This window comes from Monodelphis domestica, chromosome 6 (genome assembly GCF_027887165.1).
Source record: "Monodelphis domestica isolate mMonDom1 chromosome 6, mMonDom1.pri, whole genome shotgun sequence".
NCBI classification, from domain to species: domain Eukaryota; kingdom Metazoa; phylum Chordata; class Mammalia; order Didelphimorphia; family Didelphidae; genus Monodelphis; species Monodelphis domestica.
In genome coordinates this window covers 66,872,983-66,889,262 of record NC_077232.1, presented here as the reverse complement: position 1 = coordinate 66,889,262, position 16,280 = coordinate 66,872,983, and the positions used below count along the sequence as shown (strand labels likewise).

General features: G+C 37.6%; 1 protein-coding gene across 22 annotated transcripts in view; it reads left to right on the top strand.

Annotated features, from left to right (window-relative positions):
* SOX6 (SRY-box transcription factor 6) overlaps window positions 1–16,280 on the top strand; it is a 673,059-nt gene that overhangs the window by 385,565 nt on the left and 271,214 nt on the right. For all 22 annotated transcript variants that reach the window (XM_016423408.2, XM_056802165.1, XM_016423409.2 and 19 more), the window contains one exon: window positions 5,868–5,957. In XM_016423408.2, coding sequence (XP_016278894.2) covers window positions 5,868–5,957 — 90 coding nt within the window. The remainder of the gene's footprint in view (window positions 1–5,867; window positions 5,958–16,280) is intronic.

Sequence of the window (16,280 nt, the reverse complement as noted above, 5' to 3'; positions counted from 1 at the left end):
ACACCAGAAAATAATCCAGGGAGGAGAACCTGCCCTTGATAGAAGCAAGCAGACATCCATTTAGAAAGGACTTCAGGCCTCATCTGTGAGAGACAGCTAGCAGAGTTGTTCTCCATCACCCATCTCACGACACTGAGCTGGATTCCATCCATTCTTTGGCTGATTGATCATGCCATGGACAAATGTTAATTGTTTTCATCAACGCTTTCCAATCATGAGTGTTCTTTCATTTCTTACCTAGGTCTCACCTTCTCTTTCAGTGACTTATTTATCTTCCAACAGTCTCTTTAGAGGCCACCTTGACCACACTGTCACCCTGACAAACTCAAGAAATAAGTTAAAATGATATTCATTAGTATGGGGGTGGAGGAACTAGGAAGGGGTAGAGGTAGGTGTGTGTATGAGAGAGAGAGAGAGAGAGAGAGAGAGAGAGAGAGAGAGAGAGAGAGAGAAAGAGAAGGGGGTGGAGAAGGAGAAGGAGAGGGAGAGGGAGCACCTGAAATCTTATTTTTAAGAAAGAAAGCCATCAAAATGTCACCACATTGGATTGCAAAATATGATTGCCCTTGAAAAGAATAACTTCTTACTCTGGGTGATTTCATTTACCTCCATGGTTTCAACTTTTACATTTATACATAGAATTAGAGGTATTTATGATTCTTTTAGCCAGTCATAAGGTATTTCTTGTGTGGCATCATCTGTCTTAATTTCATGATCAAAGAATTTCATTCTTCTAAAAGTTTAAGGACTACTTTGTGCCTTTGATTGACTGAGTCATCCAGTCCAGCTATCTGAGCCTTCTGTGATTATGATAATGTAATGGTAGAAATTTTAGGCTTCTGGGAGAGATTATAACAATGGCCGCCAAGGAATTTACTTATGAAATTCCTAAAATGAAACACTCAAGTCAGAATGGAGTTTATGGAGGTTTAATCACACTGGGAGTAGGGAAAGGAGAGGGAGAGAAGGAGAGAGGAGAAAAGGGAAAGGGGCTACTCAACCTCTGACCAAGGCAGAGAGAGTTTTAGGCCCAAAGGGCCCAGGTGGAAAGAATCAGTCCTTAACTCACGTGACCGCTCTGAAGGAAAGCTGTCTGCGGGCGTCCTCCCTCTCCAAGCTCCTAACACCAACTCCCGTCTCGCTCTCTCCACAGGAAGTGAGCGAATTCCAGAGGCTGTTCCCTACCTCACTTCCTGTGTCTCACAAATCCAATGGTTGGCTCTAGCTTGGCTTAGGACAGCCCAGGTGGGCAGTTAGTTATTTCTGATTTGTCATTGACTAGCGCATGCCCGTGTAGTGTGGGTGTGCACAATTTTTGGGTGCTAGACCAAGATGGAGACTTTTAAAATTCACAATAATTTGGGTAGAGATAGGAAGGGTACCCTTATTTAGGTACTTATTTCATTCTTTGTTTTTATATGCTTAAGTGCCTAACATGGCACCTAATTAGATACTAAGACCTAGATTGGTGACTCCGAAGTCAATGTCTCCAGCATCCCTTCTGAGTTCCAGATCTACATCGCCTCCTATAAATTTTTTTGCCTGAATGTTCTAAAGATATCTCAAAGTAGATATATCTAAAACAATCATATGGTCTTCTCCCTGCAAACTTGTTTCCCTTCTGAGTTCAATATTATTAATCACAAGTCTCCAATGTTTGCAATTTAATTTGGTTTTTCTCTTTTCCTTATCCTATGTTTCTTAATATCAAATCCTGTTAATCCTGTCTTTATAACATTTTTCCATACCAAATATTTCTTATTGACAATACATATGTACACACACACACACACACACATACACACACATATATATATAAATAAAATATGTTGGCAGTATCCATATGTATATATATAAGTATATGAAAGATAGATTATATATATATTATTATAGTAGTTGGCTGACTAATTTTTTAATTCTCTCTCTTCCTGCCCATGCAGTGCCAATCTGCCCCTCAGGTTAATATGAGAGTGATTTTTCTTATATACATGCTGGCTCACAGGATTATAGACTTTAGAACCAAAAGAGATGTTAGAGGACATTTTAGCTTACCTCCTTCACTTCAGAGATCATATTCTCCTCTCTAAATTGCCTAAATGTTGTCTCTGTTTATCATTTAAGACTTTCCGTAATCTATGACAAAAGTTTCTAGTTATTTTTCCTAATATTCCTTGTCATGTACTTTAGGGTCCAGTTAACTTGGATTATTCTGTATGCTCAGACATTCCTTATTTGTTTTGGCCCCTGCGCCTTTGATTACATAGTTTGTTACACTGAAAGTCTAGTCAAACTCAAATCTCATAGTCTCTTTCATGAGTCCTTCCCAGTCGACAGCCACCTTCCCCTTAGACATCACATAGGACTTGTTTTCCAACCTTCTGGTGCATTTATCAAGTTAGTACTGTGTTTTAGAATCATTTTTATGAATCATGTCCTAGCTAAGGATGAGGATTGGACAATGCTAAGGCACTAAGTTGGAATACTTTCTTTGAGGAAGAGATAAAGTCAATCTATCTGGATGGCAGAGTCCTGGGAGAATATTAACATATAATTGGTCATGAAAATAAACATGGGACCAGATTGGAAACAGGAATTTTTCACTTGTTTATATTTTAAGATCACAGGAGGAAATATATAATATACACTTGGCAAACCGTTAACCATATCATCATCATATCATTGCTATTATTAGTGCTCCTAGAGTCAATAAGAAGCCACTGAGTTTGAGATAGAGTTACTGTTAGATCTATGCTTAAGGAAAATCATCTTGACAGTGTATAAAGGAGAAATTAGTAGAAAGACTTAAAGCATGAACTGAGTGTGAACCCATTCCATAGGTTAGTTAGGTAAGAGGTGATGAGGACTCAGAGAAAAGATGTCTCTTGTAAGAAATGTTAAGGAATAAATGATAAGACCTGCCAAATGATTGGATATGTGAGTGAAGAAGAATAGGGCAAAGAAGAATAAAGAGAGTTGAGGATAATGCTGAGGTCATAATCTGTGAGACTTGAATATTGGTGATGCCTTTGAACAGGAATAGAGAACTTTGGTAAGAAGAGTTTGGGGGTAGAGATAGTTAAGTTTTGGACATTGTTGACTTTGAGATGTCTCTGGGACATGATGAACAATTGACAGTGTCCAATGTCAAATCTTGTTAATTCTGTCTTTAGAGCATTTCTTCATGTCCTTCATGTCAATTATTTCTTTTCTATTTTCATTGCGAGTACATATGTATATATAAACACACATATATAATATAATAATACTCACTTGGTGATTGATGTATAAAGCTCAAGCTCAAGAAAGAAATTCATGCTAGATATATAGATCTGTAAGCTATTTGTAGAGAGATGATCATTAAACACATGGCAACTGATGAGTTATTTCATTAAGAGAAGAGGAACATCTCAAGGAGAGAACATTGGGGACATTTCTATACCCAATCAGGGGTATAGAAAAAAGAGCTAGGAAAAGAAATGGATGAGATGTGGTCCAACAGGTAGAAGGATAACCTGGAGAGTGTAGTGTCATAAGAACTTAAGGAAGAGAGGATATCAGGTGTACTGTAAAATTCAGTGCAAAGGTCAAAGAAGGATGAGGGACAAAAAAATGTCAATCAGATAAGGTGATTGAGTAATCATATAGGTTAAGAGAGGGGGAAATATGGAATGATGAAGTGGAAGAGAGAAAATTGGAATAGCTTTTGGATGAGATAGAAAATCAATTAGAGAGAAGTAAAATAATTACCTTGTTTCTTTGGGATCCAAATGAGGTTAAGATAACACAATTCGTAGCATACCCAGTGAATAAGGTTTTTCAACTTTCTCTGGAATAGTTCAACAATATATGAATAAGAAGTGGAAGGATGAATGGTCGGAATGAATGAATTAATGAAAAGCATATGCTTAGTGTTTACTATGTGCAAAACACTATACTAAGAACAAATTCAGCAAATCTTTGGCTGGGTATATGGTAGGTGCTTAATAAATGTTTGTTATTTAATCCATATCTAAACTGGGTATTTCCTTCAATGTCTACATAGTACAGGGATATGCACATGATAGGTGCTTAATAAATATAGTTAACGAAGATATGAATGACTCTACTAAGGATCAAGATTTCAAAGATGTAGAGTTCTATCCTTCCCTGTGACTTTTGCTTTGTGGCATTTTGTTGCTCATTTGTTCAGTTATGTCTGATTCTTCATGATGCCTGACCATAGCTATCCTTGGGGTTTTCTTGGCAAGGGGTTTTCTTGTTTTTTTTTAAATGTGCAATCTGTCTCCAGCTCTATAGACAAAGTCTTTCCCATTTTCAGTAGAATCTGCTAGGTCTTACGGCCTCATGGCACAGACTTGAAGAACTCCAGGGGTATTCCATTAGCACAGTGAAACTCTGAACTGTCAAGCCAAGCAACAAATGCAGAGATATAATAGAAGTGCTGCCTGGGAAGTCAGGAAAACCTGGGTTCAAATCCCACCTCTCCATAATTAGCTATGTGGCCAGAGATAAGTTACTTAACCTCTCTCTGAGCCTCTATTCCTCTTTGGTGAAGTGCTGAATAAAACTAAGGTAACATAGATAAGATCTTTGGAAAACTTTAAAGGGCTTTATACCTGTCAATTATTATTATTGATAATGAACCTGATGACACAGGGTCAAACATCTGACCCTGAGGATATTCATCTTAAATGTCTGTAATCAGCATGAGTCTGTGTCCAGCCAAGTTGAATCACCCCACCGTCCCCGCTTCCTACCTCACTGAACTCCCTGACCTGCATTTAGAAAGGCAATCCCCTGACGTTAAAGCAAGAAAAGGATATGCTGTTATGAAAACAGACCCATTTTGCCATTCACATAAAAGAGTCATAGCCCCTTCCCTTAAATGGCAAGGTCACTAAACTGACCTTTATTTCTCTCAGCTTCTCTCTAAGTGGAAACTATTTTTTTTTTTAAATCAGAATTTTCCTTCAGGTTTTTTGTTTGTTTGTTTGTTTGTTTTTGTTTTTGTTAAGGACCAAGTGACTTCGGTTGATTGATTTCTCCTAATAAAGACTTGCCACTATTATTATTATTACTGAAATACCTCTTAGATTCCAAACTAAGATTTTGTTTTGATGCCAAAGAAAATTCTTGGATTTAATGCAATTTCACCCTCTATGGAATCTCCCTGGAAGGAAACACGAAGCTGTCTGCTTCCTTTTCCATAATTATAAATATTCACTGAATCTTAACAAAATGATGATAAAAATGCCAACAAAGGAGCAATGCTTGTGCCTCTTTTTACCTAAGCTATGTTTGAAATACAAAGACGCTTAGTCAAGAGAAACTTTTTGGTATTTCCTAGGATGTCATCAATTAGCACAATTTCTTAATCTTATTAATTTATTAATTCTCAACAAAGCATGATCTTGGTGAAGACAGTTAGCTTCTCTGGAATATGATTTCCTTATTTGTTAAAAGAAGCTTCTGAGGTCCCTTACAACTGGACATCTAGAATTCTGTGATTTTATTGCAGGAAACAGTATGCTCAACCAATATTTGGCTGTTGGAGATTGACCCTTGGGTGAGGATGTTGGTGGGGGTGCCAGTGGGGCTGACTGTTCCTTTTCCTCTCCTACAGAGAGCAGCAGAATCAGTCTTCCTCTTATTCAGGCATCACACAAATTTCTGAAACCTTGCGATTAAATCTCTTGCAGAGCAACTTACCTCCAGGGAGGCTGCTGAATTTCCCTGAAGCCTTTTTGGAGTAGTTGTTGTAGCTGTGCAAATTTTAAAATAGGAGAGTGACTCTGTGAGCCAGACTTCTGAATTTATGAGTTTCAAAGACACTCATTAAATTTGTATTTCTTTTTTCTTTGTGGCAGACTCATCCTGCATGGAAAAACTACTTTCAAAAGACTGGAAGGAGAAAATGGAAAGATTAAATGCCAGTGAGCTTCTTGGAGAAATTAAAGGTATGAGATGCAAAATATCAAATGTACCAATGCAGATGTGTTGTCGTGATTTTCAAAGTAATTTTTTAATACAAGGAAATGCTTATCTTGGGCTCAGTGAAGTCAATAAGCATTAATTAAGGAATCTACTATGTATCAGGCAGTGGTGATACAAAGACAAGCAACAAAGCAATACCTGCTCTCAGGGAACTCACAATCTAATGTAGTTGGCACTCATCTAATGGGCTAAGTCATTGCCACTCTTGATCATGGGGCATATTTGTTAAAGTCATTCAGATAACAGAAAATTCTTCAATGTTGGGACTTAAAAAATAACAAATACTCTTTATAGAGCTATAAACATTTTACTAACATATTTGTTGATTGACTCACATGTTTGTACTAATATCTTTGTTGTTTCACTCAATACAAGAATTTTTGACCATGAAATTAGGAAATGAAAGGAATGCTAGACCTAGAATCAGAATGTACTGGATTTAGATCCTGCCCCTGGACACTTGTTGGCCCTTTGATGTTAGAGAAATCATTTAAAATTATCCGAAGCTCAGTTTCTCTTCTATAAAATGGGGATAGTTATATATGTAGCACTTAACCATTGAAACTTAAGGCGACAGATGTAAAGTACATTAAATGCAATATTAATGCCAACTATTATTGGATGATACAGTGGGGAAAGTTCTGGGTTAGATCAGAGGTCCAGAATTGAGATCCTGGATCTACCACTTATCTTTGTGACCATGGATAAGTCAATTCATGTGGGCACCTGTTTCTTCAATTTTAAAATTAGGAACTTGGACTAGATACTTTAAAGATTCTTTTCCAGTTCCATATCTATGATTTTATGATTTTCTTATTGAGTGTAATAGATCACCAAATTTAAAAATCAGAGACCTGAGTTCCAGTCCTGACTCTTACCTTTATAGGCAAATCACTTCCCTTCTCTGCCCCTTAATTTACTCATCTATATGATGAGACAGGATTGGACAATCCCCAATTTCCTTTCCATTTTGAAATCTATGACCATCTATGTTCACTACGATCACTTCTGGCTCAAATTAATAATAATCCTATGCCCAAACTCAACAGAAGAATTTATTAGTTAACATTATTTTGTTTATCAAATTTTGGAATCAGATTTTTTAGTTATTGTTTTTTGTTTAAATGAGGTGAATGATAATACCTTTAAATGAAAGATATTTAGAAAATGATAATGAAACAACTAACACAATTTATTAAATTTATTGGATTATTTAGATAAGAAAAAGTTATAACTTTAGAGCTGGAAGTGCTCTCAATGTTCCCCCTTCCTACTTTCCTACCATTTTACTGCATAAAGAATATGTACTTTCCTGGAGTCACATGATAGCTAATACATATCTGAAGTGGGATTTGAAATGGATGGGACAAAGTACAGTGACTTCATGTCTTTAGACAAGTGTGAAAATCTTCAACATTTAAGACACATCATTTCTCATTTTAAAGACTGGTCAGGGCTTATTATTGACTGGGTTACTACTTTAAAAAAACCCAGAATTTACTGATGTTTTTCTTTTATTCCTCTGTCTCTATCCTATACCAACCAATCCTCCATTAAAATTCTGCTTCCCTTTAACAACAACAGAGGCTAAACAAAACACATCACTTGATATTTTTAACTTGAAAAAAGACCACATGCACATTTTATTGCACTTAAGCTATAAGAAAATATAATTTCTAAGTGAATCAAACCCATTAAAGACATGATCCCTTTAAAGGCTATTTTCTTTCATGTCAACTTGTTACCTAACTAAAGAATCTAATTGGAATCTGATTGTTTTAAATCAGATTATAAGCAAAACAAAATCAGGAACCACTTTCACAATTCAACTTGAGTTATGGCTCTTGGAAAATGAGACAGAACTATTGGACTCTTTGTTTGCATATTAATTGATTCAAATGTTCTGAAATTTCATACAAAAAGTGGGATGGTTTTTATATATGCTGCATTCTAAAGCTGTAGGATACTCCCTTCCCATCTATCCTCTGGCACTACAATTGTGGACAAGATCAGATGAGGTAATATTTGTAAAGTGCTTAGCATAGCACTTGGCATATAGTAGGCACTTAATAAATGCTTGCTCTTTCCCCTTCCCCCTTGCAATTAATCTGAATTCTGATGTCTTAATTAGGGTTACTTTCATTCATGTTTGTTCATTGTGTTATTTTGATCCTGCTGTCTTCATTCTGAATCAGTTCATGTAAGTTATTCTGTGGTTCTCAGAATTCCTCATTTCTGTAATTTCTTAAGATACAATAATATTCCATTCCATTCATACTGCATTTTGTTTAGACATTTCTCCAGCTGGTAGTCATCCATTTAGTCTTTCACTTTTTTGCTATCACAAAAAGTGCTGCTATGAATATTGAGTCATATACAGAGCCCTCCTCTTTGCCTTTGACTTCATTGTGCTATATTCCCAGAAGTGACATCAGTGGGTTTAAGGATATGAAGAGTTTAGTGACTTTTGGGGCAGAATTTGAAAATGTTCTTTCACAATATTTGGACCCATGAACAGCTTCACCCAAAGTGTATTAGTTTGATGTCCTCCCCTGAATACTCTTTTCCCCCATGAAGGGAATTCAGCCAGTTTGATTGTGATAGGAAGGTTAGACCTGCCCCCAACTTTCATCATTGTTATCCAGTAGAGATGGGCTCTGAATCAGTGTGAGTCTTGTCACTGGAGACCCCAATAAACACCTCTGCTCATCCCAATGGTGATATAAAGGGAGAACTGTATTGGCTTCCAAACCTCAGCGCAGCCATCACATCATTCCACCTACCTCAGTTGGTTCTTTGCTCTTCACTCAATCTTATCATTTTTCTTGTCCAAGCACATCCATCCCTTCCCAAAGGGTCAACCTTTTAATAAAGAGTAAAAGCATTTCAGTCAAATAACTGTCATGTCAACTGAATCTGACAGGAAAGAGGAAAGCTACATCTCTTATCTTTTTTTGGGGTGGGTGGGCACAAGGTTGGTCATTGTAATTAAACAATCCGGTTTTGTCCCTGTGGTGGTTGTTTCCATTTCCATTATTGTCATCATTTATATTGTTTGCTTGGCGCTGCTTACTTCATTTGTCCTTTGTCCTTCTGTCTTTCCATATTTCTTTGTTTCTCATAGTTATCATTTCTTAGGATAGAAAAAAATTCTATTATAGCCACATGCCACAATTTGTTTAGACATTCCCCAGATGATGGGAATGCACTTTGCTTCCAGTGAACTTTGCTGCCATAAAAGGACAACTATGGATATTTTGAAGTATTGTAGACCCTAAGTTCTATCTTTAACCTCCTTGAAGTATTTGACTAGCAGTGAGGAAGTCATTCTATTCACTCTTAAAAAACACCAAAAAACAAACTAAAAAAAAACCCTTTTGCCTTCTGTCTCAGAATTGATACTGAGTATCAATTTCAAGGTTGAAGAGTAGTAAGGCTAGGCACTTGGGTTAAGTGACTTGCCCAGGGTTACATAGCTAGAAAGTGTTTGAGGTCAGATTTGAACTCAGGATCTCCTGTCTCCAGCCTGGCTTCTTTCCACTGAACCACCTAGCTGTTCCTCTATTCACTCTTACAACATGAAAGAAATATAGATTTGGTTGGGGATGCACAAAACCAGGGAGGTAGATAGAGCAGTGGGTCTAGAGACAAGGAAGACCTGAGTTCAAATTTGACCTCATGTACTAGTTATGTGATCTCACACAAGTAATTTTACCTCTGTTTGCCTCAGTTATTCAATTGTACAATGGGGATAAAAATAGTACCTACCTCCTAGAATTGTTGTGAAAAATGTAATATTTGTAAAAAAAAGTACTTAACACTGAATAAAAATGATGTAAATATTAGTTATAATAATAATTGTCATTATTATGATTCTATATTCTAGAGCAGTCATTTATACCGTTTCAAAGAGACCTTTTTAAATATCCAAAATTTAAGACACGCCAGGGTCCAATACTAATAGCTACTAATACTGCTATCAATTGATTGAGAATTTGTGATAAAAAGCTACAGGGAATCCTGTAATTTTATTTTATTCATCCCAATTGCATTTGCATTTATTTGAGAAAATAGTACTTCAAACTTGTGCAAGACAAATGATTCAGCCTGCAGAAGGGTTAGTAACTTATTTCCAAACTTCCAGATGAATGCAATAATTCCAGGCTTCCTAAGGATCTGCAGTCTTGAGACTGGGCAGCAGCAGCTCAGAGGGAATACCAATGACATCTTTCTCCTCTTTTCACTTTAGGATCATTCCTGCCTGTACCCTCCTCTTCTGCCTCTTAGCTCTCCATGCCTCCTTCTCCTCACTGTACTGGTAGGGATTCTCTAGGAATGTTGATTCTAGGGCTTGAGAGTATGTCTCTTCCAGGATTTAGTCACTCTGAGCCCAGAAGTTATTTTTTCTACTCAGCTGTCTCTTAAAATTATCTAGGCTCATCCCCTCTTGTTCATTTGTTCCCATGGGTGATAAAGAACTCTTGCTCTGTATTATCCTCATAATAATAGCTTATGTGCCCTTTCAATTATCCTTTACCAGCAGATCTAGCAATCATTGTCAATAGTATCACTGTTAAATATATAGGGAGTAAATACTCCATACAGAAAGGGAGGGAAAATGAGATAAAGTTAATAGAAGGTCCACCTTTGAGTTGCAAAAACCTGAATTCAGATTCTGACTGTTTTACTAGGGTCTGTCTGTGGGTTGGTCATTTAACTTTTCAATGGTCTAGACAACTTTCTAACTTTGTGGATTACTGTTCTGCATTGATAAAAGGAGTTTCCATCCTAGGAATGCTGGTATCTATGAAATAACACAGGTCTGGACAAAGGAAGAAATGTTCATGTTGAGCACTTAGTTAAAAAAAAAAAGCTTTATTTTTCAAACTAGTAATTCAGTTCCAGTTTAATAAGCCTTTATTACCTATTGTGGGCAGAGAATAGACTCTTTTCTTTCCTTATCTATAAAATGAGGATGATAATAATTGTATTATCTATTAAATTTGAGGTTGTGGGTGAAGTACTTTACAAATATTCAAAATCTACAAAATGTGAGTGAGGATCAAGGAGCTGGAGTTTTTATTCCTCACACTCTTGGTGTGGAAACTCCCTTCCACAATGAAGATTGGCAAATTATCTGTGATTTAATAGGTTTAGGGAGTTGCCTGTGATCCCAGAGCGGTGAAATTACTTGTCATAGAGCTACTTTGTTTCAGAAGCAGGACATGGCCCTAGGCCTTCTTGGCTTCCAGGTTATTCTAATATGATTTTATTATGCATGTTGCCTCTGATAATTACTAATAGTAGTAGTATTTTAGCATTTCCTGACAAGTAGAATTTCCTAAAACTCTCCATTAATGGATACTATAATTGTTCTATTCTGAGTAACTAGTGAGATCCAATCAATGTACAGGTTAGGTGATAAACAGAAACATGGCTAAGCAAAACAGTCAGAAAGGACAATAATAATAAAGAAATAGGATCTGTTCTGGTTGTATCAGAGGGGGGATATTTGCTTAATTGCTGGGAATCCTATTTTAGATAAGACTTTGAAAAGTTGGATCCCATTTAGAAGAGTGGTACTAGGATGGGGATGTGAAACCATGCCATACAAGAAAATTCCATCAGTCAATGAATGAGCATTAATTAATTGTCCTCTATGTGCCCATTAGTGAATCTGAGTTTAAAATGCTGGCTCTGCCAATTGCTAACTGTGTGACCTTGGGGAAGTTACTAATCTTTAGTAAATGGGTCAGTTTCCTCATCTGTAGAGTGAGGAACTTGGGCTCGATGGTCTCTGAAGACCTCTCCAGTTCTAAATCAATGATTCTGTAATTCATTTAAAGAACTGGGGGTGTTTATCTTGGAGGTTATTTGATCTATGGAATCTATCCTGGTCCTGTTGAAGTATTTGAGACAAAGGAATTAGCTTTCTTCTCTGTGGTCCTTGAAGACAGATGTAGGAACGCTGGGTAGAAGTGAGAGGAAGACAACATTTGAAGTTGCTATTAAGCAATAACAACTATAGCTATCTAAAAGGATATTTTTTTTCAGATATGAGTTGGACTGGATGTACATTTAGATCCCTTTACATTTAAATCTTGTGAGTCCACAGTCTAATGGGACAGCATTCCTTTGGTAGGTAGTGAATTCCCCATCAGTAGGGCAAGATGATCAGTTCTCAGGGTTGTTGCAGAGGAGAATTCCTGTACTGAGATGAAGGTTGACTTGGATAGCCTTTGAGGATCTTTCCAATGTCAGAATTCAGTGATTTTTGGTATTATATATTTAGTTTTCTGTTTGTAATTTCCATATTATTTGTTTTAGTATGTCATGGGGGCTTGTGCATCTCTCTACCATTCCCTACTTATTTGTGCATGAGGATGACAGAGGTGACAATCACAATAGCCCCGAAGCACATTCATCAGTGAGAGGCAAAAGCAGTAATGGGGTCAGGCATCATTTGGATTCCTTTCTGTCTGTTGGTAGTATAGATGGAGACTTTGGGGCACGTGTTATGCTTTAGGGGAAGAAAATTGCTGGTTGGGCTTCTCCTGCTTTCCCTGGAGTTGGGCACCAGAAGAGAAGATGCCATTACTCAGGAGCCACTCCCAAAGGCAGAGATGACTCGACCACTCTTCTTCAGACCACCAATGTTCTCCCCAGTGCCTGGAGGGTGGGGCCCAGCCCTGCATGGTTTCTGTTGGGGAGAACCTCAGTGAGCCTCCTCCCTGTTCCTCTGCACACATGGCCCTCTGTGCCTGGGCTGGCATCTTCATGGTGGGAAGGCGCCTCCCTGGGCAGCTTGCCAGGAAAACAGGAACGCTAGCTGTACCCGTAGCACAAACTGTTTCTGCTCATGTTTGTCAAACACACAGATGATAAGAGGGGTGAAAAAATAATTATGTGATACAGACCAAATAAGGAAAATAGTGTTTCTTTCCTTGGACATTTGTGATTAATTACATCAATATTTACATTGAGGCTTCAAGGTGGGATGTGCTCTTAGGTGTGCTCAGCGAAGTAGCGTACAGAATGGAGGTTTTCTTCTTATTGGAGGAAAGAGATGAAGAGTTATGCTTTGGAATGTAATAATTTTCACTTTTACAGGCAAAATGGTATGCTAGATAGAAGGCTAGCCTTGGAAACAGGAATACTAAGGGTTAAAACCTATCTGTCATGTATGATTGTTGTGTGACATCATTATTTTGTTGTTGTCTAGTCATGTTTGGCTCTTTGAGACCCCATTTTGGGTTTTCTTGGCAAAGACACTGGAGTGTTGCCATTTCCTTCTCCAGCTTATTTTACAGATGAAGAAACTGAGGAAAATAGGGCTAGGTGGCTTGCCCAGGGTCACATAGCTAATAGGTTTCTGAGGTCAGATTTGGTATCAGAAAAATGAATCTTCTTTACTCCAAGCCTGGTGGTCATCTATCCACTGTGCCACCTAGCTGCCCTGTGTGATATTAGGCAAGTTAATTAAACTGTCCGTTCCCTGAGCAGTTTTCCAAGACTAAAAGTTACAAAGAAGTTGAAGATTGGCATTGGTGGAGGGAATATCAGGAGTTCCCTTCTAAAGATCAAATCACAGGTCTGGGCCAAAATAAAAATCAATCTAAATGACTTTTCTTGTTCTTTTCGAAGCTTAAAACTTAAATGCATCTGAAGGGTTCTCTCCTCATTTATCGTGTGTGTGTGTGTGTGTGTGTGTGTGTGTGTGTGTGTGTGTGTGTGTGTGTGTGTGTAGTTTGAGAACCTACCTAATATTTTAGAATTTAGTTCAGTCCTTTTGTGATAGTACTAATTTGAAAAGGAGTTAGAAGACTTGAGTTTTCATCTACTTTCAATGATCCTGATTCCCAATCTTAGGAATTGTGAACCTTTTATAGAAGGTAAGGTACTTTGGATCTTTCCAAAAGTTCTGGAGCTGTAGGGAAAAAAACACTAGATTTGGAGTCCAAAGACATGGGTCCTAGTACCCACCTTATAATATATAAAAATACATTGAAATAAAAAAGCACAATTAAAATTGTTATTATTTTACATAGAATTAGGAACATAGGCACAGGTTTGACCGTGTCACTTTACTCCTCAAAAATCCACAGTGGTTCCCCATTTTGTCTCATAAAATATATTTTGGAACTTAAAGTCTGGCTCCAACCTACATTGGGAAACATTTCTCCCTATTCCTTCTCAAGCACTCTATGTTGTTGCCAGACTGACCTAGTAGCTGTTCCCAAACTTGACCTTCTATTTCCCACCTCAGCATCTTTGTCTAGGCTATCTTCCATGCCTGGAACGAACTCTCTTCTCTCCTCCATTCTTATGTTGTAACCCCAGGACTTCTGTGGGTAACCAGATACCTAGAGTCCTTAGCTTGCTCTTTCCTCTTGTTGCCTTGTATCTGCTATGTTGAATTTCCTCTTCACTCCCTCCCATCCTGAAGCAGAAAAAGAAAAGGAATGGAAGTTCTTTGGATGCTTTTCTTTGGTATTTCTATCCCTAGGACTTAGGAGAGGGCATTTCCCTTAGTCCCATGCTTTCTTAGTAAATGTTTGGTGAATTGCATGAACAAGCAATGGACTAAAAGACTTTAAACCGGGGTCCCAGCTTTGTGGCTGTGACTTCTGTCAGGTTCCTTCTGTGTTCTTGGTCTCAGTTTCTCCATCCTTAATTTGAAGGGGTGGGTTTAAATGACCTCTGTGGTCCCTTCCAGCCCTGACCTGCTGAACTGTACTACATGCTTTTAAATGCTGAGTTAAAAAAAATGACACAGGTTCAGTAGCAATGCTTACAGCTTCCAATCTCAATTTTCTTTTACTTCAATATTTTTTTTTTTAGTTCTTGTTGTAGGACAAGGCGGCCAGCTACTGCTGCTTATCACCACCAAAAGAGAGCCTGGTTTAGTTTTCAGGCTCAGCTGCAAACATAAATCTTGGGAGCAGTGCAGAAAAGCAGGCATCATGTGGCTGCTTGGCTCCTGTGGCCGGTCATGGTCTTTTTCAATCTCTGATAGGTCTTTGAAGATCAAATGGTGAAGGTCATTCTTTAAGTAACTTAAGCAGTTCTGTTATCACCAAAGGGTCAGGACTGGTCCTGAAGCAAGCTTAGGGCTTGGGTGCATCCTGCCCAGGGCACAGCTGACTTGCCCATTAAGCTTGGGCTTTGCTGCTATTTGGGAGATTCACCGTCATTCACTAGAAGAACATAAACTTTATTTCTAGATATTATGAGTTTGTGTCACATGCTTCCTTCTGTAGGACAATGTCTGCCCCTCTCATTGTTTTGCTTTCATTTTTAAAAGTTCCTTGGCTTTCTCTGTCTACTGGCTGCTCCTTTGCAATTTTCAAATGTTTAGATGTGTGTTTCTTGGCTTGCCATTTTTAAATCTAATGAAGCTGTTGCTTCATCAAGCCACGGTGGGGGTAACTGGAAAAGTAGACAGTGTGGATGATTAAATGAAAGTACAAATGAATGAATGAATGCAAAAAATATTAAATGATTACTATGTGCAAAGCACTGGGCTAGACATATAAATAGGTAAGACCTACTCTATACTCAAGATGCTAGCATTCTAAAGGGGAGATACATAGAATATTTCAGTTACTAGTTAGATGGAAAGATCCAATGGTTCTTGTGTGCTACAGCAAAGCATATGACCAGATGTCTTCTTTCATGTCCTTTCCTATTGATAAAACTCTACATATAATACTGTGCAACATGAAAAAAAAATAATTTCGAGCTAGTTTTGGGGATCCTTGAAGCGACATGATATGGGGGTGGAAATGAAGCAGCAATCTGTTAATACAGAATTGAAAATTAAATGTAGATTATCATAATTTATATTATAATATAGATGATTAAAAATAAAAATAAAATGACCCAGAACAGTATTTACAAGAAGAACCATTGCTACTGTAATAACCAAATCAGTGAAGACAGACTTAGGCTTAAAAGATCCCATCTTGTTTTGATTTTGGTTTCTCAGCCACCTATGTTTATAAAATGCCTAAGATGCATATAAAAGGTGACAAAGTGAGAGTACTGCTTGTTACTATTTACAATGTGTTTGAGACTTCAAGACTCTCCTTCAACAGTGTGATGCAGGCTTTCTAATTTTCAGTGTTTTTGATGTAAAGAAAAAAAAAAGAACAAATTTTAAAGGGGCAAGGAAGCAGGGAATTTAGCATCTAGACCTTTCTCCAATAAAGAAAGGTGATTTTCTTCTGATTCCTCACTGGGGCATGGCAGGAAAGGCAATGCCACAAGAATGTAACTGCTGGCAG